The sequence below is a fragment of the Protopterus annectens genome, chromosome 6.part0 (genome assembly GCF_019279795.1).
Source record: "Protopterus annectens isolate FY-2018-M chromosome 6.part0, PAN1.0, whole genome shotgun sequence".
NCBI classification, from domain to species: domain Eukaryota; kingdom Metazoa; phylum Chordata; order Ceratodontiformes; family Protopteridae; genus Protopterus; species Protopterus annectens.
The window spans coordinates 388,419,650-388,447,470 of record NC_056737.1 but is presented as its reverse complement, the minus strand read 5'-3'; the positions used below and the strand labels follow the sequence as shown (position 1 = coordinate 388,447,470).

Sequence of the window (27,821 nt, the reverse complement as noted above, 5' to 3'; positions counted from 1 at the left end):
TCTTGCATTTTCAGTTTCATGCCTAAGGAGGAGGAGGATTTTTTTTAACAGCAATTGTACATTCCTCATACTAAGTGGGGAGAAAAGCGATAAATAATTGTTAATGTTATGCTTTCTGAATTGGGTGTGGTCCCAGTGCATTCCTTTTGCAGGGGTCTTGTAGTGTAGTAATTTCCTTGTCCTACAGAGCTTACTCCCAGTGATTTTAGGAGGCCTTTATACCTTCTTCTGTAGTGTAAGGACAGGAGAGAGAGAGGTCTCACCCCAGTATCTTAGCAACACTAATGCAGATAGCACCAGGTCTCATGTATGTGCACATAAAACACACGTCTTGATTTCCTTAGAAGAAAAGCTGAATATGCTATGGGCTGCTCCTCCTTTTAACTAAATGTCATGCCAATCCTTGGGGTTTAGGAAGGCATTAATCTCTGCTATAGGGTTGTTTGAACACACTGGAAGTAAGGCTGGTAGAGTATAGGTCCACTTCCAGCTAATTCCCATGGATAAGGAATAATACCGCTGAGGTGACCATCTTGTTTTAACATCTAATTTTACACTGAGTTTATTCACAAAATAGTATTAACATTTTCTTTGAAGTTATTAGACTTAAAAAATAATTTGCATCATTCTACTTCTGACCATTTTTAGTTCTTAAGTTATTATAATTATTATTTTTTTTTTTTATTCAGGCTACTATGCTGGGAGACAAATACAAGCAAGGCAAGCTGCATGCCTACAAGTTGATTTGCAAGATCATGAAGAGAAGGCAAGATGTGTCACCAAATTCAGACTTTCTGACTCACTTCTACAACATTATGCACTATGGCCTACTAAATACTGATCAGGTAATCATTGTGGGTTGAAAATTCTTTCATACCCGAGTTCAGAAGTTTTTCATGCCTTATTAAATGTTTTAGTTATGTCACCTGACAATAAAAAAGGCTAGTTGTTAAGATTGCTGAACGCTGTGTGTTGCACACCTCAGTTAATAATGTTTGCAAACTGTGTTGCCTGTAATGCTTCTTATAAGGAGAGCTGATGCCACCTTAACCCTGACATGGACTAAAACAAGTGGAAGAAGTGTTTCAGATTACATCTGGAATAAATGTTTAGGTACACAAATCCCAGCTAACATGGATTCAGAAATAGGTAGGTAAGAAGATAGTGACAGAAATATCATTAGTAAGTATTGTGTTTGGGGGGGATAAGGTCTTTATTTGAGTTATTTTATGTTAGTGGCACTCAGTGAGGCCCAACTTCAGCTTCTTTAGTGCTTTTCTTTTCTACTGTTAAGTTTTCTACCCTATTTATCCTCCTTCAAGGGAGCTGTAACCATAGGATGAGGGGGGCAGCTCCTCACTCTAAACAAAATCTCATTGAGTGTGCCCACAACTCCTTGCTTAGAAGTAAGGAGTCACAAAGTGTCACACTATTTATTAGCAGGACTTCTCAGGTTACTCCATGAACCGTGCAGTGCAAAGCTAAGGAACATGATCGGCGGTATAAAAAAAAAAAACATATCTGCATTTATGTGATCGTATGGAGTGCAAATTCCTAAGCTACCTGGCTTCCAGTCAGAGTCGCCACACAATACAAGACAGCTTGTTGCATCTCGCAAGATCTTATTTGAGCTTTATGAAAAATTGCAATAGAATAATGTATACATGTGTGAGTATATACATGTATAAAAGTTTGAGTGCGTTTTGATTTTTTTTCCCTATTTTAACACATGTATTGACTTATCTGTGTGGTGCTGTGGTAGCGTTGTCGCCTCACAGTTAGACATTGCCCATTCGATTCTTAGAGTGTCTTCCATGTGGTGACATGCGTGAATGGGCGTTTCTTCATTGAAGGTTGTGCGTTAGGCCCGGCAAGCCAGCACGTAAAAATCTACTGCCAATCATTAGCGGACCGGAGTTCTGCTGTGGCGACCCCTAACAGGGAAAAGCCGAAAGACGCAAACATTGACTTATCTGTGAAGATATACACAGACATACATTTATATAAAAGAAAACAAACCATATTAACATGTTCCTAGTTACAAGTATTATATGTCACACATGGCTTTTTATATAACTATCCTTAGCCCAACATTACATAAATTGCTCATTTCCTGCCTTCTCTTAAATCTCACTCCTTTTCCATAACATTATTCTGCATGTATTATTCCCACAATTTCCATTGTTTTCTATATGATTTGCTCCTATCCTTGTGTAAAGATAACACTTATTTTTTCCCTCTGCTGCAATATTCAGTAGTTCAAATACAGCTGGTTTATACTTTGATTTCCGTTTATTAGTAATTGCTTTTTTGGGCAGCCGCCAGAGTTAAACTTAACAAGGCCTTACTATATCTAGGGAATTCAGATCCTATATCCCAGCTGAAAAAATCATTTCCTTAGTTACACCCATTTGCTCACCCAATATTTCTGACAGAAAAGTCTGCCAACGCATTGCACATGCAAAACATGTGTTCCTAGTTGCTTCTTTCTTCCCGATCACACCTCCAGCATTTGCCATCTGTTCAAGGTAAAATTCTCTGGAGCCTGCTTGGGGTATAGAAATACCTATGCAAACACTTCCAAGCAAAAATCCTAAATCTTCTAGACTTTGCTGCATACTTGGGAGCCATACATACATCTTCCCATTGTTTCCTTGAGAATTGCTTGTCTAATCTCTCTCCTCAATTTTTTAACTTCCTCTGATTGAGTCCTGTAGTTATTGCGCAATATTGTATATGCCATACTAATAATCACTTTTTTAACAGCAGCTGCTGTTCTCGATTCAACTAAAAACTTGACGAGAGCAGGTCTCGGATTCCCCTATCCCTTTCTCTTTGCCTTTACTCTGATAACAGTCCTTGATGGGGAAGGCAGTCTATAGCCTGCAGTCCAAATGTCTTCTTTGCCTCTTCCCAATCTATCAGTCTATTACATTTCCCTTTCCAGTTTTTCTTGGTTCCTTTGCTAGTTTTCTCTTGCAAATTCCATCCCCCTCTTGCCTATTTTCTGTACCCCTAATTGCAGTCATCCCTATTGGCAAAATTTCCTTTCTCCATTCTTGTGTAAGCTTAGTTCTTAGAATACTTTCTGCTACTTTAAGACTATAGTATTCTTTGTGGCTGTCATTGTTCGTAAGGATCTGCATCCAATTTCCAGCTGCCTCCTTATTTCTTGAATTTCCTCACTGTTTAATCATCATCCTTTTCCATTTTAAATTATAATTTTCTGCTTGTGTTTATATATATATATATATATATATATATATATATATATATATATATATATATATATAGTCTTGACTTTGTAGCTCTAAAATATTCCTTCAAATTAAGTAATTCTAAACTGCCGTGCTCTGTTGGAAGTTCATCTTATCCCACTTGACCCTTGCCTTCTTCCCCTCCCAGATAAATTCTTTCAACTCTATTAATTTTTGTCTGCAACTTCTCCTTTGGTTGATAAAAATATGCCTGCCCTGTATATAAAACTAAATGGACTGAAAACATTTTTACTACTTGTATTTGCTATCTATATCCATAAACAAGAGCTTCCAGTTTCTCAGTTTTTGTATTATCTTTTTAGTCTCTTCCCACATATCATTACTGCCACAACAGTATCCTTTTTAATCCATCCTGCTTAGTACGTCATTTTATCATGCCCCCATAAATATGGGTTTTGCTGGACTAATTCATTTATGGGTGCATACTTTACAGCTACTGACTTTGTTTTGTTTTCATTAATTTTATATCCCAAAAAGACTTGAAATTGTCTCAAGGTGTTCCACAATTCTGAAATGTCCTTTTCTGGTTTTATTAGGTACAAAATAATATTGTCTGCAAATAAAGCCAGCTTTTCTTGATTACTATATCACTTATATCCTTGAATTTCTGAGTCCCTTATTTTTTTGCCAGTGGCTCTAAATGTAAAGGAAATAAACGGGAATGAGGACACCCCTACCTGGTTCTTCTCTTCAGACACAACTTGTCAGAGAGGAGCCCTCCCACTTGAATTATTGTCTCTGATCCCTTGTATATACCCTTCTAATCAACCTTATTATTATATCTAGGAATGCAAATGCTTAATTTGCCCTACTCCTAAAATCCCAGCTTACTCTGTTGAATACTTTCTCTGCATCAGACCCACCAACAGCAGTGGTATTTTCCTACACACTGCTTCCCTCTGGATCATCATTGTTCTTTTTAATGCTTTCAGATCTTTGCCTCTCCTCCACAAAACTACATTGATCCATATTTTTCAATTTTGGCAACACCTTTGCAATTGGTTTAGCTATTATAGACATAGACACTTTATAATTATATTTTAAAATGGAAATGGGGCTATAATGTGATGTTGGTTCTGATGGGTCTTTACCATCTTTAGGTATTACAGCCACCGCAGCTTTCTTACAGTATGTTGGTGCTTCCCCTCCTTTTGAAATACTGTTAACAAAGCCTTCCAGGTCTTTATCTCTTTCTTCCCTCTTAGCTTCCAAAGTTCCACAGGAATACCATCTATTCATGGAAACTTTCCTGTCTTAGTTATTGGCGTATGACCTGAAACAATTACTGGATGTGTGTCAGACCGTTCAATTAAATGCACTTTCCTGTGAAATGTAATTTGTCTAGTCTAGCCCAGTTATTGTAACTTAGGAAATAATATGTAAACTCTTTCAGAGTTTCTACTACTGAATTCACATCTTCCATGCCAAATATTTTCATAAATTTCTTCTGAAGTCTACCCTTCTTTGTTATATTTTCATTTCAAGATCCCCGTGTATATCCTCACTGTTGCAAACCAAATTGCAGCCTCCACCAATAAGTAGAATTCACTGCTGATAGCTGATTATTTCTCCCAAAGTTTTCTTAAGCTCCATAATAGCAGTTTTAGGTGAAATATAAATACATGCTAGTATAATCGTCCTCCCTTGCTAGTAGCCCCTTAACTACCACAAATCTACCATTATTATCTTTCCCCCTCTTCTTTCACTGTTGGAACTCAGCTAGAAGTTAGTGTAAGAACTCCCATTTTCCTTTGTCTGATACTGTACTGAATGTTCATCCTGAAATCCTTTATTACATTCATATGCTCGCTTCTTTCCATATGTGCCTTGTGTAGCATTGCTGTCTGCACTCTACATTTCTTAATATAATTCAATACTCTTAGCTTTTGATCTATACCTGTGAGAACATTCACATTCCAAGATAATGTGGAAAATATCCTCATTATGGTGAGAAGTCATCACTTCCAATTAATATATATGTCTACTTTTTTAATTGTCTATTTTTCAGCTTTTGTGGTACATGCACCCATTAACATTTGGCAGGTCATTCCTTTATACATTTTTTTCTCATCAACATTGTAACTTGTATCACATTTTGCAAGACTTTATTTTAATGATGTTTTCAAGCAAAAAAATCGAGCACACCCAGAAAATCCCTGTAATCTATTAAGTTAAAACACACACAAAACTTTGTATGTCTTCAAATAATAATAATGAAGTTTTACCCTTATTAGTTGAACACTTTGACACAGTAACAGTAGACAGCAGTGTTTAGGTAAGCGTAAAGTATTTGCTTCAGAGAGTACAGTGGAGGCATACTTCTCAATGTTGCTTAAGAATGTTTGAAATATACAAAAGTAATGAAGAGATGAAAGATCAAATTCAAATGTGGTTTCAAATGTTGCCGTGATTCCTTTAAAAAGTGAACAGAACAACAGTTTTTTCCTCAACTTATGCTTTCATAACAACAACTTTGAAAATCTAATGTCTGACATGACTAATTGTAATTCACAGTGATTTAGCAGACAAAAACATAGTTATGAGGTGTATATCAGAAATGTGAGGCAAAAATCTGGCACCCTCTGCAAAATTTGGAATAGTTGAGACTCTGAGGGTATGTGGTCAGTACAGTGATGTTTTACGGATAATTATGACAATAGCATTCCAGCAAAATTTAATGAACAAATGTTGAGCCATTTAGGATATATAGTCTTTTAAATACAAAGAGGAAAAAATAGCCATTATTCCAGGGACGACTTCTTTTGGCTGCTCCCGTTAGGGGTCGCCACAGCAAATCATCTGTTTCCATTTCTTCCTGTCCTCTGCATCTTGCTGTGTCACACCAACCACCTGCATGTCTTCTCTCACCACATCCGTAAACCTTATCTTAGGCCCTCCTCTTTTCCTGTTACCTGGTAGCTTCATCCTTAGCATCTTTTTCCCCAATATACTCTGCATCCCTCCACAGCACATGTCCAAACCAACATAGTCTTGCCTCTCTGGCTTTGTCTCCAAACCTTCCAACCTGGGATGACCCTATAATATACTTATTCCCAATCCTGCCCACCCTTGTCACACCCAGTGCAAATCTTAACATCTTTAACTTTGCCACGTCCCGCTCTGACTCCTGACTTTTTGTCAATGCAACTGTCTCCAACCCATATAACATAGCTGGTCTCACTACCTTCTTGTAGACCTTCCCTTTCACTCTTACTGGTACTCGTCTGTCACAAATCACTCCTGACCTTCTCCACCCACTCCATCCTGCTTGTACTCTCTTCACCTGTCTTCTACACTCACCATCACTCTGAAGTGTTGATCCCAAGTATTTAAACTCATCCACCTTCACCACCTCTACTCCCTGCTTCCTCGCCATTCCTCTGTCCTCCCTCTCATTCACACACATATATTCTGTCTTAGTCCTGCTGACCTTCATTCCTCTTCTCTCTAGAGCATATCTCCACCTCTCCAGGGTCTCCTCCACCTGTTCCCTACTCTCACTACAGATTACAATGTCATCTGCAAACATCATAGTCCACAGGGACTCCTCTCTGATCTCGTCTGTCAACCTGTCCATCATGATTGCAAATAAGAAAGGGCTCAGAGCTGATCCTTGATGTAATCCCACCTCCATCTTAAATGCATCCGTCACTCCCATTACAGACCTCACCACTGTCACACTACCCTTGTACATATCCTGTAGCACTCTTACTCCTGTAGAACTCTTACATACTTCTCTGACACTCCCGACCTCCTCATATAATACCACAACTCCTCTCTAGGCACCCTGTCATATGCTTTCTCTAAATCCACAAAGACACAATGCAATTCCTTCTGACCTTCTCTGTACTTCTCCATCAACACTCTCAGAGCAAACATCGTATCTGTAGTGCTCTTTCTTGGCATGAAACCATACTGCTGATCACTAATCATCACCTCCCTTCTTAACCTAGCTTCCACTACTCTTTCTCATAGCTTCATACTGTGACTGATCAATTTAATCCCTCTGTAGTTACTGCAGCTCTGCACATCTCCCTTATTCTTAAAAGTCAGTACCAAAACACTTTTTCTCCATTCCTCAGGCATCCTCTCACTTTCCAAGATTTCATTAAACAATCTAGTTAAAAACTCGACTGCCGTTTCACTTAAACACCTCCATGCTTCCACAGGTATGTCATCTAGACTAACAGCCTTTCCATTCTTCATCCTCTTCATAACTGTCCCTACTTCCTGCTTGCTAATCCGTTGCACTTCCTGATTCACTATCACCACATCATCCGACCCTCTCTCTCTTTCTCTTCATTCATCAGCCCCTCAAAGTACTCTTTCCATCTGCTCAACACGCACTCCTCGCTTGTGAGTACGTTTCCCTCATTATCCTTTATCACCCTTACCTGCTGCACATCTTTACTAGCTTGGTCTCTCTGTCTAGCCAATTGGTACAGGTCTTTTTCTCCCTCCTTAGAGGGACTGATTAGCTAAAAATGATCAGCAATTAAGGATCATTGGAGATGCGAAGTAATGTAACCTAATCGCTCTGTGCCAGTATCCACCTTTAGCCATTACCTCTTTTTTTAAGGCAGATTAGGCCATTTAAACCTGGAGTAAATTTTTGAATACCCATCCAGTCATTTAGTTACCATTTGAAGGAATGTAATGTATTGCACTACTTAATTTGAAATGGGAGTCTGTTCCAGAGATGGAGAAGATGTTCCTTAACCAATCTACTATTCCACCATCTTTTATTTATTTGATGTATGTTTAGGTCTCTGTTCTTAGCATTAGTGAGATTATTTGATTTTTATGGTGATCCAAGAAAGCCTGGGCTACTGGATTTCTAGTGGCATGGAAGGCAAGACACAGATCACCCCTCAATAAGGGGAGAGTGCTTCATGTCCTTTCTGGTAGCTTGAGAGTCTTAAACTAATGAGTTTTTTAATTAGGATAATCTAAGGCATTTCAGATGTTTGACAGTCTGGTTTGGTACACCCCAAAGTGTGCTTTGAAGCAGAATGCAAGGGCGCAGTGACTTCTTCAGATATGGAAGATACTCCTTTTGTGTAGAAGGACATCTTGATGATTAAAGATGATGAAAATATTAACCCATTTTCCAAGGGTTCTAACTGTTTTCTGGTTTTGCAATGAGGTTTTTTATGCTATAAGTTGGGGGAAAGGGTTGTCTAACAAACTGACAATATTGCTCTTTTTTGCATTTACTTTTGAGTCCATTGTTTGAACACCAGGTGTTGACAAGTGTAGGCTCATGTTGGAGGCTCTGGACATCAGAGTGGAACTTAAGAACAACACTAGTTTGCAGTCAGATAACTTGGTTAAGCGATTAACTTGGTTTTTGATCAGGGGGTATGAAATGTAGATTCTAAACAATGGAGGTGTTAGTACTGAGCACTGGCGAACACCACTAGTTACATTCTTACTCTGAGAAAGAACCTCCTACCCTCACAGTGGGGGTTTTATCTTTTTAGCCAGTTTGCTGTCCATCTTGCTACATAGGGATCTATTTAAAACACATTTAGCTTGTTTATTATGCTAACGTGAGGAATGGTATCAAATGTTTTGGTGTGGTTTAAGTATTACATATGTATAGCATGACCACTGTCAGCAGCTTGTTTTGCTCTTTCAAAGAAGTTAACTAGATTCATTAGACATGATCTACTCTTGACAAAGCCAAACTGCTGCGGGTCAAGTCTGTTAAGATTTGTAATGTCATAGTTAATGAGATCAGTTATGATAAGTTCCATAGCTTTGCAGATGAGACATGTCAAACTGATGGACCTGTAATTTCCAGGGTTCATGTTGGGGGCCACCTTTGTGAAATGTCATTACAACTGCTATGCTCCGGTCCTCATGGACAAGGCCAGTAACTAGGTTGAAGTTTAATAATTTAAGGAGTGGTTCTACCATTGCCTTTTTAGTAGTATTTTTTATGCAGCAAGGTATATTATCAGGCCAAAAGGAGGATGTACTTTAACTCTTTGAAAGCAATTTCAGTGTTTGTTATTTAGTGATGACGGGGTCTGAGATCATCCAGAATAAGTGGGTTTAGGATATATGCCTCTGCGATGATGTTTGTTTGTTTCCTAGTATTTTTTTTTTTAATGTCCACTGCATCAGAGCAGCTAGTGTCATTTTGAATAAGTTCTGAGTAGTTTCCTGATGTAGCTAAAGAATGATTTTTAAATTATCCTTAGCTTCCAGTGCCAGTCTGCACTTATGGGCTACCATGGTTTTCCTAATGGCAATTTTGTTTTAATTTTTTGACAGTACCTTAATATTAACCTTGATTTGAGAGTCATTTGTTCTGCTGTATACTTAAAGGAGTTGTTTTTTTATTTTGTTATATAGTTGTTTATGTTTGTGGACCTCCAGGATGGTTTGCTCTTAAATTTCCTATTATGTCTAGATTTGGTCGGACTGTCAGATTTATCCGTTTATCTACATGAGCATAGATTATTTGTGTGTGTGGGGGGTGGGATGGCTACTTGCTCTATCAATATCTTGAGTGATATTGTTATACATAAGTTTGGGTACTTCATCATAGAATTGAGTAAGATTTGAAATACTTAATCCCTGACAATGGCATTTAAAGGCAAATGTTACCAGTTTTTGATTAGACTTAACTTGGGAGGGCAATACCAAGAGAATGGTACATACAGATGTTATATTTGTAAGAATCACATCTAAGATATTTGCCCTCTAGTGAGTTTTGTGACTGTCTTGTCTAGGGAGTTTTTATTTATTAAAAGTAGGAATTTTGGGGTATAACTTGGATTCAAAGCATAGCTGAAGCAGTTGGAAGTCTGTCTGGATAAGAGAGCTTTTGCTTAAGGGAAGTGGTATACTTAGGAACTCAGTATGATTCTCAGGGGACATAGAAGGGGCCCTGTAACAAGCTATGAGTTTCAGTTGATAATTGGTCCTATTTAGTGTGATTAGTATTTCAGTGAGTTTTGGTCTCCAGGAAACTGCCTAGATATGATGTGGTCTCACAAATATGGAGTCACTATCAGATCTTAAAGCATGGAAGGCACAAAAGTGTGGTGGGGATGCCATCTGATCATTTAAACCAAGTTTTGTTGATTACACACACATACATGGATGAGCTCCAATTGTAGGAATGCCTCAAGGTTGAGCATTTTGTTATTGAAACTTCTTGTACCGAGTAGAGTCACCTTGATGTGATTTTGTATTTGATTAATTTTCTGGTTAAGACGTTTCCTAAGAAAAGTATGGGGCCAGCAAAGACTCCAGCCATATGCTGAAGCCTTGGAAGAAGAGGTGCAAGCCATCTGTAGCAATGCAAGTAGAGCTACCCAGCAAATGGAGTTCTTGAAGAAAAAAAAAGATCACTTCTCATTGTAGTTTTCTGGCACACCAAACAGTTCAAGTAGTGTAAGCAGTATTGTATATAGTTAAAAGATATATGTTTAGGGATGACTTTGGTATTAGTTGCTCCTGTTGTCCTTAAAGCTTTTGATTGCTGGAATCGCAGTTAGCATTGTTGTATCACTGTACTTGGCTCTCAAGTTCATTTTTCAGCTGGAGAGCCTTCTGTGGAGAGCTTGCAAAGTCTTCCTGTTTTTTTAGCCAAGTGATCGAGTTTCCTTCAACATCCAGAACACAATGCCATATGTGAATTGATGTTCCTCTCAGTCGTTCATGTTTGTTTCTGTGTGTTTGTCCTATAATAGAATTATATAATACTTACTTTTTTACCGAAGAACAAGGTCCAGAGCTGCTGATCAGCCAACTTTCAAGGAATAAAAAGAATGAAAACACCAAATGTATGCTGTACATGATGATAAAACATTCACATCCCATTGTCCTTGGCATCTTCTCATTTATGTAGATGAAGCTACCATCTTGTATGCATAACTGAGTACTCCAGTGCAAGCGTCCAGCAAGCCATGGCTCCCCCATAATGATATATAACAGATATCTGAATGTCTACCCAAACCTGTATTCTGCAAGCCACAAGATAGCCATTTATTCTCTTTTTGTTTTCACCCATCGACTGACCATCAGCTCCCACCAGCTCTTCTCCTTATGCACTGGGTGTAGTGGCCCAGTGTCAGCATCCACTGCACTCTACCTGAATGATGTACAGGGCCAGTGAGGAGATTGAGAAAGCTGATGCAGTGTCATGGTGCTGCTAGTCATTATGCTCTAACTAATCCTTAGCAAAACAGAGCCCAAATCCTGTGTAATCTAGATGAAAATACAAATGTGCATCATATTCATCACTGCTGCAATCACCTTAGTTGTATGGCTTATACTCTGCCAAGGTTAAAACATCTGGCTGGCTTCCAAAAGTTATGGGGCACCTTCTACACACCCAAGCTGTCAGGCAGCCCCAAGATGAGCTGACTAAAAGACAAGTTTGGATACAAAGCCTTAAAAGCTTTACTGCCACTGAAGAGTGTGTTCCTATTAGGTTTTCAAAGCTTGACAGTTGGCTTGCGCTGTTCTTTTGCTGGGTAAATAAGTTCCTTTTGGAAAAAAAAAAGCATCCATTTTTCCTATTTGTGCTGCTGATTTTTCGCCTTTCTCTTCAAGAAAGTTATTTTAAAGCATGAAGTATTGTGCTTTAATGGATTGTCATAAGACTGTAACATAGTTTTAATGGAGCCCGTTTTTTTGTCATTATAAAAGTGGTGTAAACTTACAAAGTATTTTTCTGTGGAGAAATTGTTCATTTTTCTTTTGTGGGACTGGCATAGTGTTTTAAAGTGCATGTTACTGTGTTTTTTCTGTCAAAATAGTAACTTTTCTAGACTGATGGTGTTTCCTGGCATTTGCTGATTGCCTTCCCACTAAAAAGATGCACCATTTTGGACTGACCAGGGAACTGACTAGCAAGTCCCATGGTTGGTCCTTTTCTAACCACAGAAAGAAAAAAATTAAGCAAACAGACTTTGCCACCACATCAGGTGAGCAGTTTGACTCATCTGGAGGTTGGTGACTCTGTTGTTGCCATTTGTTGAACCTCAGACCACTCATCTTTTACTTTGGAACCCTTTGGCATAGCACCTAGAGCAGCTGTGGACCGGAGATTAGCTATGTCCTCAGCAGCTGTTGGGGCCCCTCAGTAGGCAAGGGAGAACCGCTTTTGTCGGTTCTGGGAGAGGGAGCATGGAAGGTTTCCTTGTTGTATTAGAATGCTATACCTATCCCTGAGGAAGCCGCTACTACCATTAATAAAACTTCCTTAAGTGGTCTCCCCAAAATTCACAAGAACCTTCAGAATCCCCCTTTACGTCAAGTAGTTTCAGGACAAGTTTGGATCGCAGAGGCTATGTTTCTGTTTGTTGATAAAGAACTCAAGTCAGTGTTAGTCAATACAGTAACTGTCCTACATGATACATATGATTTTCTGACTTAGCTGCATACAGTCATGAATGAAATAACGGATTCTTCTAACCTTTTGTTAACCCCCATGGACTTTAACAGCCTTTTTACATCCATCCCAAATGACCATGGGGTTGAGACCATATGGAGGGTTTTAACCCAGGACACCATTGGATTGAATGCCAACATACTATGTATGTTGTTGGAAATTATATTAGAGACCAACCTTTTTGTTTCTGGTCAGTCCATCTTTTGGCAACGCTGGGGGTAGCCATGGGCACCCCCTGTGTGTACTCTAACCTTGTCTTAGCAGAATGGGAAAGGGTCCATGTTACTCAGTTCCACCAACCCCTGGTTACCAACATGTGTTTTTTTATGGTTGATTTGTGGATGACATTTTTTTTGTTATGGGATGGTGAGGAGGAACAATTTGTTTATTCCTTGATTACTTGAACCACACTACTTCATTCTTAGGTTCACATGACAGTGTTCTCATTCATCTATCAATTTTTTGGTTGTTAATATCACTTTAAGAGCAGGAGGCTGGATAGATATAGCCCTGCACAGGAAGGGTACTTGGAGAAATCTTTATCTCCATAAAAGTAGCATGCATCCTAGACATGTCACCAGGAATATCTTGCACAATGAGATAACACAAAACTTGAGGTGGTGCACCCAAGAGTCAGTTGTTTAAAAAGAAATACAGTAATTGTGGAGGCGCTTACATCTACGGGGCTGCACTGAAAAGGATACTTGATCTCCCTCGAAGGATCTCACATGGAGAGAGAATCAGAATGAAGCCCCAGTTGCTGCTGCCAAGACCAAAGTGAGACATAACTTTGGTACGCACAAACTGAGACTGATGATTACTTATAGTACTGATAATGCTCAGGTGAAAGATGTCATACAGAAACACTGGCCCATCCTCACCCAGGAGCCTAAATTACAAGAAATCATACGAGATGCACCTTGCTTTGGATACAAGAATAAAAAGAATATTAAAAGGCTCTTATGTATCAAAGATGGCTTCTCCAAACCACTGATGTCTGGACCTAGGACCACCTTTCGTTGTGGGAACTGTTTGGCCTGTGATTCTATAGATAACAGCAACTTTTTTCAGCATCCTAATTCTGGTCATGGTTACACCTTTAAGCACATAGCCACCTGCAGTACTCCAAATGTGATTTACTTAGCTACCTGTATATCATGCTACGCTTTTTATGTTGGTAAAACCAACTAAATATTCAAGAATAGAATCTTAAGGCATTAGCGAGACATAAGCGATGGGGATACACATAATGCCCTTGCCTCACATATAAAATCTTTCCCCACACACACTTTTGTTTTTAAGGTTATTGAACGGATTCACATGGGAATGAAACAAGGAGATATCTCTAATAAAACTGAACCCAGTGAAGTTAAATGGATTATTAACCTACGGGCTGATCACCCTCCTGGTTTAAATGCCGTGATTCCTTTGAAGCCTGTATTGAAGGCAAGAAGACCAATGATTGGCTAGCTGAAGGGTGTGTCCCTAAGTGAACCACATGATTGGTACATTCGTTATGAATGGAGGAAATAGAGTTCTCATTGTTATACTTGTATTGGCTGTCAATCTTTTATTAATGAAAGAGGGAGTCCCTGCCTAATTATGATCTGATGAGGGTTTACCGAAAGCGTTTATCGTTTCTTAACTACAAAGGGACTTTTATTTTATTCCATAGAGTATTTCTTTGTCTTTTTATTGCTCTCAAGAGAGATTAGTTTTTAAGACATCACAATTAAAGAATTTTATTTTACTTTGATATACTGAGCGACGGTTGTTTCTTTATCCAGTGGAACATATTTCAGCCGTGGTGGTGCTGCTGAATTTTTTACTCAATAACATGGCTGGCCTCATTTTTCCTGTCAAAAAGAAACAGAAAACTAAACATGCATCTTTGACTAGGAGATGTTTATTGGGTCTGGCTCAGGGTTTAATTCAGGCTGTTGATACTTCTTGTAAAGTAGTTTCTGGTAAAAGAAAGACTGACAGCCCTTTTCCAGAAGAAATTTAAGATTCTGAGTCTGAACAGGAAGAAGCAGGGACATAGACAATTTTCTTCCCTCGGATTTCTGATTCAGACTAAGGGGAGAGCTCAGTTCTTAAGTCTCCCTATGGAAGTTTCCCTTTCCCTGAGATCATTGCTGTAATGTGCCAGTGTTTGAATATGGACGTTTTAAAGAAAAGGCTATGAATGGTTACAGAAGGATTTTCCAGGTCTTGCACCATTGTCTCCTGTTCTGTCTGCTTTAGAGGATGTGTTTATTACTGCCTGCAATTTTCCTGATAGCCAGCCTTTCCTAAAAACGCAGAGAGAGAATGTATTAAGTTCCTCAGTCTTTTACATTTGTATATACTGTTCCCAAACCTGAGCCAGCAGCTTAGAACTCTTGTTAATTCTACTTCTGCTAAGCACCTAGTCCATTCCAGTTTTAACTCTTTCTGATAAGAATGAGAAAATTATTGATTGGTATGGGAAACAAAGTTTATACTTCTGCAGTGTTGATTTTCAAAGTTTTGAATCGTCAGGCTTATATGTTAAAGTTTATTCTAACTAATTGTGAAAGTGTAAAGAATGGTTTAATGGCTTATCTGCAGTTTCTTCTCGGGAGAAAAAAAATCAGGTTTAAATTATTTAGTTTTTTCTGTTGTACAGGTCACTTACTCATTGTTTATGATGTGTGATTATGAATCAGTTGACACTTCTAGGCAATGGCCACTGGTACTGTTTTGAGGAGGTTTATGTGGCTGCATTTTCAGAACCTCCCAGATGATGATAAAAGTGAGATTTTAAATTCACTCTTGGTTAGAGATTGTGTTTGGCTCCTCTGCTGCAGAGGTGACCATAAAGTGTGTTAAAAAGGGTAGGCTGATCCAGGGAATCTCTTGAGACTTTTCAGCCATCCTTTTCCAATTTTTCCAAGGGATTTTCTATGTTCTCATCCAGTTCTGGCAAAAAGCAGAATGAATGGTCTCAACAAAATACAGGTAAACAGACATTTAAGAAGAAATGGCAAGGGGGTTCCAAAAAAAAGACTCGAACCTTCCAAAACCAAGAACAGTCCAGCAAGTTTGAATGCCCATTCAAGAGACCTTGTAACCCACTCCCACCCTGGCCATTTTTTTTCTCAGAAAGTCTGAATCTTCATTTTTTTTTTCTTAGGCAACTTGTAGTTTTAGATAAATGTGTTCTGAAAATCATTTATCAGGGTTACAGATGGCAGTGGGAGATGTTCTTCCTTTCCAGGGGGTCATTCATCATTCTCCATCTCAGATTATTTTGTTTCCACCAGTTCTTTATGGCATGTTGTTTCAGGGAGTTGATAGAACCAGTTTCTCCCTCCTAGGTGGTAAAGGGTTTTTATTCAAGAATGTTCCTAGTGCCAAAGAAAGAAAATGCTTGGAAACCAGTTGTAGATTTTGCTTTCCTAAATCTGTGAGAGTGCCCAAATTCAGAGTGATGTCACTTCACAACCTATTATCTCTTCTTCCTCTTAAAAGATGTTCTTCGTCTTCCATTGCTGCAGTCCTGACTATTGGGTATAGTCCGCGTCCCAGTCGGCCCGAATACCAGAGTATAAGGCTGACGTCGGTCAGGGCGCATTAGACTGACGTCAGTACGTCAGGGTACTAATGCGCATGACCGACGTCATATCCTCAGTCTTTTTTGCCGCATGGTCCGATGCAGAAGCAATTTTGCGAGTGCAGGTTGGCGTACTGAAATATTTCCGAAACCGGAGTTTCAGACCGAAACAGAGTTGGCTAAGTACCCCGTTGGGGAATATTTTAGTTTTTCTTGCCTCAGTATTTTACGGATGTCAGAAAAAGTGAATAACTGTATTTCTTGTGGGAAACAGATACCTCATAGGGATTATCATACCTTGTGTATACCTTGTCTAGGGCCTGAGCACGACGTTGTTGGTTGCCGCTCTTGTGCTAGGTTTAATAAACGCACTATTAAGAGGAGGTTAGACTGTGCCAGGTTAGTGTTTGGGAAGCGTTGCAATTATAAAATGCCGTCGGATGCTCCGACGACCGCTTCCTCCAAGAAGCGCAAGGATAAAACTGTGAAGCCTAGGGTTGAGGAACCGGCAGTCCCGGACGTCGGTTCTTTAGAAGGCTCAGTGGAGCCGGAGGTTTTGCCAGGAGTTTCCATGGAGTCCCAGGCAGAAACTATACTTTTACAGGATGTGCCTTCTCAGGAGGTAGGCCAGGCTGAGGGGGCTTCTCAGGTGACTGTTCTTCCCCCTCTTCCCAAGGTAGTTAGGGCCTCTCCTTCTGTTGCCAAACCTTCTTTGCGAGGTAGGCCTACTTCAGCTTCAGTGGGGGCTTCTCCTAGCATTTCGGGTTCTGTACCTAAGAAACATATGCTTAAAATGGCAGAAGATTTAATTACTATGATTAGGGGTTCTATGCCACCGCCTGATAAGAGGCCTAGGGTGGAACCGGAGTTTGATAGTTTTGAACAGTGTTCAGAAGCCTCAGAATCTTCTGTGGAAGATATACAGGAGTTTCCTACTTATTCTGATTCTGATGTGGATGATTCCACTCCTACAGCTTCTCCGCCTGAGGATTTCTCATTTTCAGAGACTCTGCATTCCATGAGGGAGCACTTTAAATGGGAAGGCCAGGATTACTCTGATTCAGGAAAAGGCTTAGGGAGTTTTGTTTTACCCCAGCATAGGCCTTTAGCTATTCCTCCTGTGTTGAATGTGGTGGAAGATGTTTTTGCAGAGGCTTCCCTGAACCCTGACTCTTTGCCTCCTGCTCCTGTTAAGCCTGATAGGTATTATAGGGTGCCGAAGCTCATAAATATTTGTTTAAGAGTCCTAGGGCGGACCCAGAAACTATTTCTCAAGGGCCTAAGGGTGTAAAGGCTTCTGTGGTTAAAAATCCTGTTCCCACTGATAAGGAGGCAAGGGCTTTGGATAGGTGGGGAAAGAAAGTGTATACTTCTTCCACTCTAGCCATGAGAGCTTTGAATTGCCAGTTTCACATGCTAAAATATCAGAATTATCTCCTTTCACAATTGAAATCTAAGGTGGATGCTTTGGCGGAAGGTATTGAGTGTAAAGAGTTGCTGGATTTGGTTCATGTGTCTGAACAAGTGGGTAAGCATTCTTTGCAATGTGGTTTTGATGCTGTACAGGCCTCCTCGAGGGTGGCTGCTACCAGTTCTGTTCTTCGCAGGCATGCCTGGTTGAAGGACCAGAATTTAGCTGAGCATGTTAAGACAAGGATTTTGGATGCTCCTTTACAGTCTGATGTGTTGTTTGGATCGCCTGTGGAAGCAGTTTTAAAGAAAATGGAGGACAAAGCTAAGTCTATGCAAACTGTTAAGGATTTCTTGCAGGTGCAGCCTCCAAAGTTTAGTAGAAATTGGCCTGCTAAGGGGTGGACATATCCTGCTTATGATTCCCAGTCTAGGGCTAGGTCTAGACGTGGTAGGGGCAGGGCTCAAGGTTCTTTTAGGCCTAGAACAGGGAGTTCACCTGCTCAGACTTCTGGTGAGGGCAGGGGTCAGTCCTTTCGTAAACAGACCCAATGACCTGTCTTTTCCGCTGCCAGCAGATTCACGTATGGCAGCTCCTTTGGGAGGAAGACTGTCTCTTTTCAAAGAAAATTGGGATTTAATTACTCAAGACAAATGGGTGTTGGATATCATTCACCACGGTTACAGATTTTATTTCCATACAATGCCCCCTTTCAAAGGCATGCCAGATGTTCCTCCTTCACAAAGAAAAGAGGCTCACAAGCAAGTTTCTCAGTTGCTTCACATAGGGGCCATTCAGCCAGTTCCTGTATCAGAAAGGGGCCTAGGATTTTATTCTCGCCTGTTCCTAGTACCAAAGAAGGGGAACACGTGGAGACCAATTTTGGATTTATCTATCCTCAACACTTATCTGGACATTCCCAAGTTCAAGATGTTGGCCTACAACAGCTTCTACCTCTGCTGGGCAAAGATCACTGGATGGTAACTTTAGATCTCAAGGAAGCTTACCTTCATGTGCCTATAAGGCTAAGTTGCAGGAAGTATCTGCGGTTTCGAGCTGGAAATTCTCATTATCAGTTCTCTGCATTGCCCTTTGGCTTATCTACTGCCCAGAGTATTCACAAAGGTTCTGGCTCCAGTGATAGCTTACTTCAGGCTACAAGGAATTCAAATCTATCCTTACTTGGACGACTGCCTGTTTCTGGCTCAAGAAAAGGATGATCTTCTACAGCATCTGGTATATGTCTTACCAGTGCTAAGATGCCTAGGGTATTCTGTGAGCGAAATAAAGTCCAGTCTAGTACCCTCTCAAGACATGTGCTTTCTGGGTGTGAGACTGAATACAGCAGCCCAGATGGCCTTTTTAACCCCGGACAAACAAAAGAGTCTGTCACTTTACTTCCATCAACTATCTCATCAGTCCGTGCTGACTGCAAGGACAGTCCTTCAAGCATTAGGGTTCATGGCATCTTGTATTCTGGTGCTTCCCAATGCCAAACTGCATATGAGGAAGCTACAATGGTATCTCAAAAATGTATGGACACAGCACTGCCAGGATTTGGACACTGTCATTCAAATAATACCTTGCCTTCAAAAAGAATTTTTGTGGTGGGCTCAGGAATGTCACCTAAACAAGGGACTCTCTGTGACCCGGCCAGAGGCAAGTCAGATCTTAACGACAGATGCCTCGGACATAGCTTGGGGAGCTCATCTAGATGGAAAGTGGATACAAGACAAGTGGCCTGCCAAACTACAGCATCTACATATCAACATGAAAGAGATGTTGGCAGTCCAGTTTGCATTAATGGCTTTCAAGGAGTTACTTCTTCCAGGGCAGGTGTTGATTCTAACAGACAACACAACTGTCATGTGGTACATCAACAAGCAAGGGGGAACACATTCTTATCCTCTATGCAGGCAAGCAATGATTTTATGGGAGACAGCACTAAGCCTGCAACTAACTCTTCAGGCAAGGTTTCTGCCAGGAGCACAGAACTCTTTAGCAGATGTGTTAAGCAGACAAATCATGGATCCCCACGAGTGGAAACTGGATCTTCATGTATTTCAGAAACTGACAGTGTCATGGGGAACTCCAGACATAGATCTGTTCGCTTCTCCACTAAACCACCAGCTGGCACAGTATTGCACAAAGGGGTTTCATCACACAGCTTGGAAAGTGGATGCTCTGTCTTTCAGTTGGAGAAATCTTCATGTTTATGCCTTTCCACCTCTGCCTCTTCTTCCAAAGGTACTGTTAAAGGTCAGACAAGACAGGCCAAGGATGATTTTGATAGCTCCAGATTGGCCTCGGCAACACTGGTACCCACTACTACGGAGTCTGGTAAAGAAGCCTCCATGGCCTTTACCTCTGATTCCTCATCTGTTATCTCAGAAGGACGGTCATCTGCTCAATGTCAAGCTACACTCTCTTCATCTAACAGCTTGGCATATTCTGTGTTGAAGCACAGCAGGTCTCAACTTCCTCAACAAGTTTTAAATGTGATCAGGAAGCTAGAAGACCTAGTACAAGGAAAGTGTATCTTGGACAAATGGAAGAGATTTTCATTTTGGAGTACAGCAAAGAATTTGGAGATTTCTGAGCCTAATTTGAGTGTGGCTCTTCAATATCTTACTGAATTATTGGACAAAGGTTTGTCCTTCTCTTCCATAAAGATTCATGCTGCAGCAATTTCAGCTCACTATGATTGTGACCCACCTTTGTTTTCGCATCCTTTGTTCAAGCAGTTTCTTAGAGGGGCAAAGAATATAAGACCCCCGTAGAGCTCCTACTCCTGCTTGGGATCTCAATTTTGTGTTGGAAAAACTTACTCTACAACCTTTTGAGCCTGCAGCTACTGCTGAATTGAAATATTTGTCATGGAAGACTGCTTTTCTGTTGGCTATTACTTCTGCAAGAAGGGTGTCTGAGTTGCAGGCCCTTATGGCAGTAGAGCCCTTTTGATTTTCCATAAGGATAGGGTATCATTACGTACTAATCCTTCTTTTATGCCTAAGGTGGTTTCTAGTGTGGCTTTAAACCAAACTATTCATTTGCCTACGTTTTTGCAGATCCTCAGAATAAAGGGAAAAGATTTTGCACACTTTAGATGTACACAGGCAATTGCGTTATTATTTAAGCAGGACTAAGGATTTTAGGCAGTCTCAGCAGTTGTTTGTTTCTTTTGCTTTGAGTTCTCAGGGCAAGCCTGTGTCAAAACAAACTATTTCTAGGTGGATTGGCTTTTGCATTGCATTTTGTTATTCCCATCATGGCAAGGAGATTCCAGCTGGGATTAGGCCTCATTCCACTAGGGCTACTGCCACTTCAACAGCATTTCTAAGGGGGGTGGCAACTAAGGATATTCTGGAAGCAGCTACTTGGAGTTCAGTGCATACTTTTTCTAGGCATTATCACCTTCCTATCTACTCTAAGTCTAGGGCTGGTTTTGCCACAGCTGTTTTACAAGGCATGTTGTCAGCTCCTACTACTTTGTAATTTGCCAGCCTCCCTTACCTCTGCTTTGGGATTCTACCCAATAGTCAGGACTGCAGCAATGGAAGACGAAGAACATAGTACAGTTTTGTACCTACCATAAATGTAGATGTTCGAGGATTCCATTGCTGCAGTCCAATTTTCCCTCCCTCCTTCCCCTCTGTATTTGGGGTGGTTGTGTAGGTGAGTTTACATGCTTATATTTTTTGTATATATGGTTGTATATATTGTACATGTTTTTGGTGCAGGTTTTTTGGGACTTGTCTTTTTAGGGTCTTCTGACATCTGGGGCAAGAAAAGACTGAGGATATGACGTCGGTCATGCGCATTAGTACCCTGACGTACTGACGTCAGTCTAATGCGCCCTGACCGACGTCAGCCTTATACTCTGGTATTCGGGCCGACTGGGACGCGGACTATACCCAATAGTCAGGACTGCAGCAATGGAATCCTCGAACATCTACATTTATGGTAGGTACAAAACTGTACTTTTCTTGGTAACACTAGACTTAAAATATGTTTTTCCTCACATCTGTATTAATTTAGACTTGAGACATTTCTTACGTTTTTTATGTTTTGATCAAATGATCAGTTCTCTGCTTAACCTTTTGGACTATCCAAAGCACAGAGTGTTCACAAAGTGTCTAGCTCCAGTTATAGCTCATTGCTAGTTACAGGATATCCACATTTTCCATGTTTAGATGTCTTGATTATTTTAGCAGAGTTTTTTTTACCAAGTGTCAGGAATCTCTCTGTCTTGGGTGAGTGATGTCTGACACAAGCTGGGATTCCTAGAGAGCATTTCTTCACATAGGATTGTGTTTCTGGGATGTTAGCTGGACTACTCCATTTTTAAGGTTTTCCAGTCGGACTTCAGTCACTGCAAGGAAGTACCTCAGGATTTTGGGTCTCATGGCATCTGTAATTTCCATTATACTCCCTGGCAAAGACTCTACATGAGAAAGATACAGTGGTATCAGAAATCTGTTGGTCCCAGCACCAAAACCATTTATCTGTTCAAATCCCAGTTCTGTCTGGGGTTTATCAGAAGAGAAGCCATTTTGTGGAGACAACAGATATCCTTAAATCCAGGTCCCCCCATTCCAAAGCAGTCATTTGCCACAGACACCTCAGACTTTGCTTGGGGAGCAGTTTCAGGAAGGGTAAAAGTGTAGGATGCGTGTGACACCAGGGATAGATGAAAGCTTATAAATATCAAAAAGGTGCTTGCCTTGATCAAGTCACTCAACTCTCTGAATCTCCTTTGGTCCACAGGACCTCCTCAAGTTGTTGCAGACAATGCCACAGTCATATGGTACATCAAAAAGCAAGGGAGAGCCAGGTTGTATCCCCTTTGCATTACTAGCTATTTATAGCTTGGGATATAGGTTCACAGTACAGTTTCACTCTACAGGCATCATATATTCCATCAGAGCAAAGTTGTGTAGCAGACAGGCTGTGCAGTACCAGGGCAGACTCTCACAAATGGAAACTAGATCAGGGTGTCTTCCAAGATTTAATTCATCTGTGGGGAGTTTCTCAGTAAGCCATTGGCAACCCATTGAGTGACATATGGATTTGCCCAGCTTAGTAAGTTTATCTATGATTCCAGAGTGGGGGATGGTGTTGAAGGCCTTGGCGAGGTCCATATAGGCTGTGTCGACTGCTTTACCCTCATCCACAGCTCTGGAGACTGATTCAAAGAAGTCAGTCAGGTTCAGGAGACAAGATTGGCCCTTCACGAACCCAAACTGGGTGGGGTTGAGTGTTTGAAGGTTGCCAATGTCTTTGTTCATAAGTTCCATGCCCTTGCAGATCAGGCTCGTCAGACTGATGGGATGATAGTTCCCGTGATTCAAGGTTGGATCCCCCCTTGTGGAGTGGGATAACTGTAACTGTGCGCCACTCCGTGGGCATGAAGCCTAAGGTGAGGCTATAATTAAACATGACACTTGTGTGAGGTGCCAGTTCATTTTGTAGTTCATGTAGTACACAGCCCGGGATGTCATCTGGTCCCATGGATGCTGTATTCTTAGCTTTAGAGAGTGCGGTTTCTACCTCTGTGGCCGTGAGCTTTGGAGAGTGTGGTTTCTACCTGTGTGGCCATGATTACCGGAATTTGGCAATCTTTTGATATTGAGATGGGCCCTTTAGGAGGTAATTGGGGGGGGTGGAGTTGGCACTAAATCGATCTGCCAGGATATTGGCAATATCCTTGGGATCAGTATATTTAATGTCATTCAGTTGTAGCCCAGAGCATGTCTGAGCATTGCCATTTAGAGTCTTGACATAACTATAGAATGCCTTGTGGTTGTCTTTGGAATCTTTAGCAATTTTATTTTCGTAACTTCCTTTGGAGGATTTTATGAGGGATCTCCGCTTCTTACTGAGGCTGGTAAGGGAGTTTTTTGCATCATGGGATTTTCCTCTTTTCTGCAACAGTTTCTTTTTTCTGTTGTATAGTTTGTTTATGGTAGGGGACCACCAGATTGGCTTCTTTTTTTTTTTGGAGGAGTGCGTCTTGGTTCTGTTTGGGATGGCATGATTCATGCAGGAGTGGATGTGCTCGTACAGTGTCTTAGTGTAGGATTCAGCAGTCGAACTTTCAGCTCCCATCTGCATGGGTGTTCTGAAGTTTGTCACTTCTGACTTGAGTAGCATGAAGTTGGCTTTGGAGAAGTTTTTTACGGAGGTTTCCTTACTGAGGGGGTGGGGGTGGGATATGGATATCAAGGGTGATTTGCTTATGGTCAGACCTGGCCAATGAGGGGGTGACCACTGGTGTGGAGCATCTATCTCCCATGTTGGTAATGACCAGGTCTAGGATATTGGAGCCCCCTGGTGGGACAATGGATTAGCTGATGCAGGGCATTGGAATTTATGAATTCCAAGAACCGTTGGGAAAAGGTGCTGGTACCAGAGTAGTTTTCCCAGTATGTTTAGAAAGATGTAGTGAGAATCTTGGGGCATGGTGGGGGATCTGTAGCAAGCTACAGTTTGCATTGCAGTCTTACCTAGTGTTAGTTGCACCTGGAGAATTTCAGATGCATTGTTTTGGGCAACCAGCCTGGAGGTGTGAATATCCTTGGTGAATATGGACACTCCTCCACGTTTAGTGCTTCAGTCTTGGTTTGGTGGCCAAAAAGTGTGGTAAGGGTTGTAGCCTGGTATTGCAGGGGTGCTCTATGGAGCCTCAACCAGGTCTCAGTTACTGCACAGATATGGATGTTCTCCATTTTTAGGAGTGCCTCGAGAGAGTGCATTTTGAGGTTTAGACTTCTAGCATTGAGTAGCATTACCTTCAGATTTTTGCATGCTTGTATCTGTTACGGTGGTGGTTTTGTCCTTTGAACCTTGCCTAAAAAAGGCACTGTAGGGGTGGCAAGAGCTTTAGCCAGTAACCTGAATCCCAGGGTTGACAGGTGCAGACCATCTCTGGCAAAGCATCGTGGTTTGTCGATCATGTCGTCCCAGGCAGACAGATACTGGATCCTCTTTGAATGACACCAGAAGCTTAGACAATTGTTTAAGTCAATCATTTTGTCCTTATATTGTGGTATCATTCTGGGCGAAGGCAGGATGCTACTTGCGGCTAGGGTCATACCTACCTGGGCCACATGATCCGAGAGCTCTTCCATGTCTCTCTTCATGTACTCCAGGGAGGTACGTCTCAAGTCATTCACTCCAACATGGACAATGACAGAGTCGTATTTGTACTTGTTGTGGAGTGACTTGAGTGCATGCATTATGTGGCGGATCCTGGCACCCGACAGGCAGCTGAGTGTAATTTTCTCCTTGTTCAGCCTGGTGAGTGGGACATCAGTGTGCCTGACTATAGAGTCACCTATGACTAAAGTGTTGAGTACGTTGTCTTTCCTTAGGGGCTGTTGTTGGGTGGCACACTGGTGTTGTGAGCTAGGTGTCATTTTGGTTGTGACTGGTGTTTGCATTTCAGCTTTGGAGGTCCTTGTTGCTTGGGCAGGTTAATGTTAAGGGCCTCTGCATATGTGGGTTTATTGTTGCTATGTGTGGGTGTTGGTGTGGGTTTTGAAGGGCTATGTGTTGCTTGAGATGTAGTGCATGTGTTAACCTTCTCCTCTTGACTGTCTAGCACAATCTTGGCTGGAGAAAGCTTTGCTTCCAGTTTGGCTATGTAAGTGCATCTCTCGCAGGTTGTAGTGATGGGTGGTAAGAGGAGAGGGTTGTCTGTGTACATGAGGCAGTTGCTGCATTGCCCCAGTATGCCCAGATTCACCAGGTGGACAGGAGAAATCACCAGAAGATGACCCTTGAACATGCCTGTTTAGGTGCTTTTTTGTAAAGTACAAGAGCTGTTTTCCCTTACCTTTGCAAGGTACTTTGCAGTTATAGGCTGTTTAGTGCCTATGATTAATTTCTCCTTATTAACAAGGAGAGTTGTGTGCATGTATCAGTTTAAGGCTTCCTAGTGCTTTCCAGCAGGTTCTAGTGCAAGTGCTAGTCACAGGGGTTCAGATTTTAGTGCTAATACTGAGAAACCAGCTGGTTCTGAGGGAAAATTTGAAGGGCAGACTTTCTGGCACCTAGAATAGTTTAACCGTAGCCCCGCAGTGCTGCACAATGCAAAAAATGTGCAAACACAAGCGTTTTAAGCCAGAAAATTGAAAGGGATAGAAATCGGCCCAAAATGTTTTAGGGTGTGTTGCTGAATGTCTTGGGTTCTCCATTGGCTTCTGACTTCGAGGCAGTGGAGAGAGCTCTTCACATGATTAGAGATAGGACATCATTGCCCCCTGAGGTCCTTCCCCTCCACAGCAATCTACTGTGGGTCCTGAGTCTGCTCAGTCTGCTCCATCAAGGTAGCTGGTCCATTCAAGCCTCAAGACTGTCCTCATGCAGAACTGCGCACACACTTCTGGGTCTTCCTCTAACTGTTCCCCTGTAAAAGTCCCCTGGGAAGCATAAGTGCAAGAGGAAACACATTAATTCCCTGCAGGAATCCTTGACAGAAGACACCGATTTCAATGAAGGAGAGGAGTCTCCCCACATCACACTTTGAGTGTCTCGTTTGGAGAAATTCTTAAACGTCTTGAGGCAGAAAGGTGGTTGGTCTTCTGAAGCCTCTTCCCAGGGGGAGCTGGTGTTTTTTGAGGCTTTTGGAACCAGCTCAGCTATGTTCTTGGTAGTCCCTCCAGTGGATGAAATGGTGAATCTCATTTCAGGTTGGGCTTGGAACGATCCAGATATGACAGAACCAATTCCTTGAAAGCCGGAGACATACCTAGTTTAGTTGCATCCAAGGACCATGCCCACTAGAACAGGGGTCCTCCAGTTGATGCCATAGTGGTTGTGGCAGCCCCCAAAAAGTAGCTTGCTGAAGAAAAGGCTTCTTGTCGTCACCCCCCCCCCCCCCCCAACAGGGAAGTCTAGGGCCTTGGACAGATTCGAGAAGCAAATTTTTGCTTCACTGACCTTTGCCCTGTAGTCTGTGAATTACCTGGCACACTTTATAAGGTTCCAGAGGGATTTGAATAAGGTACTTTCCAAATCCCTCTCAAGGCCATGTCAGCAGAGGTTAAAAAGAGTCTTTCTTCGCAAATGGTCACCCTTCAGTCCCTGCCAGATGTCCTTACATAGCTGATCTTCCATGCTACAGAAGGTGCTTCGAGAGTGGCAGGTTTAGGCGTTATTGTTAGGATGCATGTACAGCCCTCCAAGACGTCCTTCAGCAGTACAGCCTTTAATGGATCTACCTTGTTGGAACTCTAGGTTAGAGAGACCCTCTCCAGGATTGAACAGGATGGGAAAACCTTGTCTGCCATAGGGATGCATTTTTCTACTCCTCGGAGGACCTTTTCACAGAACCCGAAAGGGGGAAGAATGATGTGCTTCCAAAAATTGCAAGAGGTTTCCCAGGACTCCTGTGAAGATAGATTCCCCCTGCGGCAGATGGAGGAACTCTGCTGGCAGATGTCAACCACACGGCAGAGGGGACCTACAAAACCAAGGCTTCAGATGTCCTTTTTCCAAGAAGCTTTTTCATTGCCCCCGAACAGTTGCCTGACTGATATACTCTGGACCATGGTAGGGGGCACTTATCTCTGCATCCAGAAGCCGGGATGTCCATCACCAAAGATGTCTGGTTGCAGAAAGTAAATGCCAGAGGCTGTTACATCCCCCCTCATATGCACACACACATTCAAGAAAAATTCCTGGTGTGCCATCCCATTGGAGAAAGGAAGCAGCCTTAGAAATAGAAAAGCTGCTAATAAAAGTCATTATCCAAGAGGTCCCACCAAACCAGCAAGGGTTTGGAACTTACTCGAGATTCCTTTTGGTGCCTAAGATATCCGGGGACCTCTGGCCAATATTGAACCCAAGTCTCTTGAGGCAATTTGTCAAGCACTCAGAAGTTCTGAATGGTCAGGGTTCAGTCCATTCTCCCTCTTTTACAGAAGGACGATTCAGTGTGCTTGATATATCTCCAGGATAGGTACTATCACATAAAAATTGACAGATGGTCTAGGAGATACTTTTGCTTCTGACTAACTTTCAATTCCAAGCCATGTCCTTTGATCTCGCCACAGTCCCCCAGATGTTCACCAAGTGTATGACAGTGGTTACATCTCACTTGAGATTGCTGGGATTCAAGATGTTTCCTCTTTTCAA

General features: G+C 41.5%; 1 protein-coding gene across 7 annotated transcripts in view; it reads left to right on the top strand.

Moving 5' to 3' along the window:
- Window positions 1–27,821, top strand: part of RALGAPA1 (Ral GTPase activating protein catalytic subunit alpha 1) — a 5,382,632-nt gene that overhangs the window by 3,256,414 nt on the left and 2,098,397 nt on the right. For all 7 annotated transcript variants that reach the window (XM_044074134.1, XM_044074135.1, XM_044074129.1 and 4 more), the window contains one exon: window positions 690–845. In XM_044074134.1, coding sequence (XP_043930069.1) covers window positions 690–845 — 156 coding nt within the window. The remainder of the gene's footprint in view (window positions 1–689; window positions 846–27,821) is intronic.